Source organism: Ruditapes philippinarum, unplaced genomic scaffold, assembly GCF_026571515.1.
Source record: "Ruditapes philippinarum isolate M1 unplaced genomic scaffold, ASM2657151v2 ctg8195_1_1_1_1, whole genome shotgun sequence".
Lineage (NCBI taxonomy): Eukaryota > Metazoa > Mollusca > Bivalvia > Venerida > Veneridae > Ruditapes > Ruditapes philippinarum.
In genome coordinates, this window is record NW_026852049.1 from 31,387 (window position 1) to 37,168 (window position 5,782).

The following is a 5,782-nucleotide window of genomic DNA, read 5'->3' on the forward strand; positions in this document are numbered from 1 at the left end:
TTTATAATTTTGTTATTTCCATTTTACAAATGACTGAATTTCAACAAGTTATAAGTTTCTTTTTATCTTTATAATTAGAAATATTTTACATATATAGACGTTTACAATGTAATGTTAAGCAGGACAGTTCCTTTACTTTTATATGTCACTCTTCCATCATAATTTACACTTTAGTTATGTCCACCTCTTTGTGGTACATTCTATGCCCTGAAATTTCCCATTACAGATAGAAGTGTGCAGATATGAATCTTTGCAGCATTGTTTCTCATCCTTAGATTAAAAGACATCAAATAATACTGTAGAGCATCCCTTACTCTGCCTTCTTGTTCCATACACTTTCCGAGAATATTGAAAGCTGTTTCCCGGTGTGCAAGGTTTGGTTCGGTTATTATGGTTCTGAGAAGTTTTGAGAGAGCAGATTGTTTTTCATTATTTTTCCCAAGACGGCTGTTAACCTTGTATTGTAGAAAGTAGAGGTAAGGGAGAGAATCCACCACAGAATTATCCATCCATATGTTGTCTTCTTCTGTACGGAATGTTCTATCCTCCTGTGTAGATCTTATCATTTCATACCGGAGTTCAGTGGGTACACAGTGAATTTCACATGGAAGAAATTCGACACATGATGCTGTGGCATACTGTAAGACATCTTCATTTGCATTGTCACATGTTGCAAAGAATCCTTGTTTTAGTTGTTTATTTTTAAATTTATAACAACTACAGACTGGTTCAACAATTTGCAGATCATAGCTTCTTTCAATCTCACTGAGAACCAGGTCAGCTTTTTGTATTTCTTGTACACAGTATAAGATTGAAGCTAATTTCAGTTTACTTGATGCAACATCTGTATTCAGACCAAGTGAGATGAGTTTGAGGGCATCAGCTGATACAGTGTTGTGCTGATTGATGTTGATGGAGGCCAGCACAGATCCAAGTGTTGTACAGTACATTGGCAACAGAAGTTGACAGGCTCTCTCAACCAATCCTTCACATTGATCATTTAATATCTTAGATAAACAGTTTGTCAATGTCTGTACAGCTTCATTATTAAAAGCGGAACATATAAACTTTGAGCTTGAAATCACACAAGCTGTATCATGTAACAGAAATCCTGAAACGTGTTCTCTTGTCTTAAATGGACATAAGTTATAAAACTTTAGATGAAGCCTGGAACCAAGACCATCACATTCAATACCAAGAAGTGCCACTCCTGCACTGTTTATTATGTTGTTGAGTATTTCCAGAATATATGGTTTGTCTACAGGTGATATCTTACCTCTCATCAAATTGTTCTCAGGTATGATAAAATGTGGGCAGTTTTCATTAATGATATTGTCGTACAGGAGATATAAACACAGTGATAGACAAGAAAGTAAATTGTTTTCTCTCCAGATGTTAAAATGTGAATTGGCAATACAGTGGAAGAGTACAGTTTTACACATGTAACTTGAAATTACATCCTCAAACTGTGGATCAAGGAATGATTTTATAACCATTTTCATCAAGACATAACAGCGTATCTGTGTTATATTCAGGTTTAACATTAAACACCTTTCAGCTAAAGATGTCGATATTCTCCATTCAAGTTGCTCATGTTCACTGCCTCTACATCCAACTGGAACAACTAAGCATCCAGTTCTGCTGCAATATTGTTTTATTTCAGCAGACGGCCACTGAGAATCACCTTGTTGATCCAACCATTGTCTAGCTTGTTGCGGCCATGTATTACAGTGCATAGCTAGCACATGGTCTCTATCACAGTTACCATGTGATCCTTGGTCTACTCTTGCTGGCCCATGGAATTTTGATTTGTCTACATATCCATTAAGTAGTATTGAATGTTTTAGTAGTAATTTTCCTGTTCTGTCTCTGACAAAGTCTTGATTAGATACTCCATCAAGAGGAAGAGGAGCATCACGTCGTAGCATTTGAAGTAAACAATATCCAGGAGATACAGAATTATCTTGAATCATCAAAAGATTATGTACACAAGGTATCCATTCAGACCAGTCTTGCATTACATTAAAATTATTTAAACAATAAAGGTGATCTGTGTCTGACCCCATCTTCAGGGTAGTTGTACGTTCTAATTGACTCCCGAAAAAGTATAGTATGAAAGAATTCTCATTCCATAATTGGTTATTCACATTGAGAATTGCTTCTCTCAGAAGCCATGCTCTTCTCCTCTTCAGCACCATTCTCTCATCAACACCTATATCAGCTAGTACTTCAGATAATCTCATTGACACAGTCTGGGTGTAATTTGGTTCTTGATACATTCTGTAAATTAAATTTATAACATATTAATTTATTAAATTTATTTTTATTGATTTTATTTGGTCAGATGATATTTGTTAATTGTAAATGTATTCAAAACAATTTTGCTTTTTTAAACAAACTTTCCAGTGTAGAATAATTTAGAAGTATTTTTCGTCAATAGTAAATTACTGTATAATTTATGAATGTGGCTTTTGTTTATGATTCTTTAAGCAGTATGTCAACTCTTTATGAAATGAAACTGATCATTAATCTTTACTGTCATTCTCTGCGCACTCCCCAATGATATAAAATAATTCAATTCAATTTTAAGTAGTTGGATATTAAACGCAATTATTATCAATAGTTTAAATCAACTTATTCCTCAAATTACAATACCCCTTTCAAATATATTAAATCCCGTTTATTGTAATGCATTTTTAATATTATAATCTGACTTTAATAACAATTAGCGTATCCACTTCGTAAATTTCTGCGCACTCCCTGGTGTTATATGATTAAAGATACAATACACACCATAGCGTAAACATTTAGATATTATATTACTGATTTGTGGCACAAAAACGATCGAATATTACTCTTTTCTTCATTTATTTATATGAAAATCAAGCTTATGTAGCATCGAATTTATCTACTTGAATCAAGTCATAACCAAATTTTAAATCAACACTTTTAATTATCATGCAATAAAACGGGAAAAAAAACTGGAAATTATTGACGACAATATTTCTACTGAGATTAGAAAATAAATTAATCATTCATGCTATAAATCTATCAAATTTAGATTCTTTTAGACGATGTAAATCGTTATTTATTTCGTATTTTGGTATAAATTAGTATTATAATTTTTACCGCATTGTAATATATTCAAAAGTGATATACTGTGAAAGAAACAATATTTAATATTAAAATGTTACCAAAATCAAAATTCATTCTTCAAATTAGTCATAATTAAAACGTTTATGTAATTGCTAAAATGTTGCTTAAACGTATAGTAGTTCACTATTATCATTTATACCTTATTAGAATCTATTTAAGAGGGATATCACTATTCTGTATAACAAACAACATTTGATAACAAATTTGACCAAAATTTCATCCATATTTATTCTTCTTATTAATATATAACTCATTTAATGTATTCAAATTTGACATAATTATTACGGGTTTTCGCGACGGACGCGCCCTCAGGCGCATTCATAGCTATGTCATCTACACATGATATTTCGTCGGCTACAATCGCGTAAGTATCCGCAACCGAATATCAACCCAAGAAAAAGTACATGAATTTGATCCTATGAAACTCCCATACTTTGTAGGGATATCTTAAAAACTTCCATATTTATAATAATAATAATAATAATAATAATAATAATAATAATAACTTTATTTACCGAAGGTAACACATTAAGACATATACAGATTGCAACATCTTATTTACAATGCGGCCTTCTAAAATAAAAATAAAAACACACACACAAAAGAACACATATCAATCAAAGAAAATATAACATGTAAAAAGAAATGATTAAATGGTTATCACAATTTTAACATATATTAACACATATACTGAACATTCATACAATTCATTTTATTTAAGAAATAATATATCCCGAACTGTGATTTTATTGCTCAATAACATCACTGTTTTGAGTTCGGATGCGGGGAATTATATCACGAGGGTGTAGTTTGTATTTTGTATATTTGGCATATATATTTTTTGTTTTCTTTTCCTCATATATTACAACAATAATCAAAAATAGGAAGAATGTATGCATTATAAAAAAGCATGCGAGATTCCTTATTTAAACTACTAAAGTACTTTATAAGCCTAAATAAATTAACTTTAGAGTTCAATTTTTTACACACATCATTTACCTGACAGTGCCAATTGAGTGTATTTTCAACATAAATACCAAGCAGTTTTTGTGATTCTACATTGTCAAGAGTTGAGTCGTTAATTTTCAAATTTAATGCTTTTGCAATCTTTAGCTTTTGTCTACTACCTACCAGCATACTTTTAGATTTTTTAGGGTGTAAAAGCATATTATTTATTTTACACCACTTAGTAATCATATTAAGGCTATATTGTAGTTTTTCTTCTATAACTGATATGTCATCTCCAGATTTATGCAACGTGGAATCATCAGCATATAAATCTATGTTAACATCCTCGCAAATATTTGGGAGATCATTTATATAAAGAAGAAACAGTAAAGGACCTAATATTGAGCCTTGTGGAATGCCAGAGGTAACATATTGTACGTCAGATTTTAAGTCTCCAATTTGAATTATTTGCATACGATTAGACAGATACGAATGAAACAGTTTTAATGATGTGACAGAAAAGTGATAAAGTTTGAGTTTATATAAAGTATTTCATGGTCAACTAAATCAAACGCCTTTTGCAGGTCTAAAAATACTGTACCTATATATTTGCCACTATTCAACATCTTTTAGCCAGGAGTCTATCAAATGAATTAGGGCCGTATTGCATGAATGATTCTTTCGAAATCCGGATTGTTTATTATGTAAAATATTTTTTTTTTTGGAAAAAAATGCTGTAACTGATTAGCTATGTGACGTTCAAAAATCTTAGATATTGTAGGCAAGATAGAAATAGGTCGATAGTTGCTTCGGATCATCTTTCAGTCCAGATTTGAAAATTGGAATAACTCGGGCATTTTTTAATTCATCGGAAATATTCCTTGTCTTATACTGTTATTAATTATGCTAGCAATCATTGGGGTCACAAAGTCACCACACGATTTTATTATTTTTGGACCTAGTTCATCTAGTCCAGTGGCTTTATTTGCATCTAGTTTATCAATAATGTTTTTAACTTAAAACGCAGAAATGCTTTCAATTTTGAATTCTTTCCATTTCAATTTATTATCTAACTTATCCTTCAATATTTTAAATTCGTCGTTAGATAACTGTACTTTTTCGACAATATTAGAAATGTTTACAAAATGTTTGTTCAATTCATTTATAATATTAGCATGATCAGTAAATGTAGTATCGCCAAAAGTGAGCCGTTCGGGAATAAGTACATTTTCCTTTTTACCTAAATTAGTTAAATCATTAATATTTTGCCAAATGTATTTTGGATTTTTTCTTTCATTTATTGCCATTATTGAAGAAATTCTTTTTGCTTTTCTTAATCTCTGAGTTTATTTTATTTCGTAATAATTTATAATTATCGAAATCTCCATTTTTTGTGATATTTATCTCTTAAAAAAATATCATTGCTTTGATTTCATCAGTGAACCATTTAGGCTGTGCATCAAATTTAATTCTCTTTTCTTTTATTGGAGCATGTTTGGTAATAATATCTTTTACTATTGAAAAAAAGGTTTGTAAAGCTAAATTTGGATCAACAATATACTCCACAGATTCTAGAGAAGATCGAGCTAAATCAGTCTGAAAAGATTGTTCATTAAATGTCTTGAATGATCTATATTTCATTGTCTTTATGGAAACCACGTTTAACTCGTGATTTAAA

At 30.7% G+C, this 5,782-nt stretch overlaps 1 protein-coding gene across 1 annotated transcript; it reads right to left on the reverse strand.

Moving 5' to 3' along the window:
* Nucleotides 1–200: 200 nt before the first annotated feature.
* On the reverse strand, nt 201–2,279 carry LOC132747994 (uncharacterized). Its single transcript, XM_060737536.1, has one exon. It carries the CDS (start codon nt 2,277–2,279, stop codon nt 201–203), a length of 2,079 nt encoding a protein of 692 aa, XP_060593519.1.
* Nucleotides 2,280–5,782: the final 3,503 nt, after the last annotated feature.

Excerpts from the sequence above, each read along its gene's own strand:
- LOC132747994 (XM_060737536.1), bottom strand. The coding sequence starts at position 2,279 with ATGTATCAAGAACCAAATTACACCCAGACTGTGTCAATGAGATTATCT.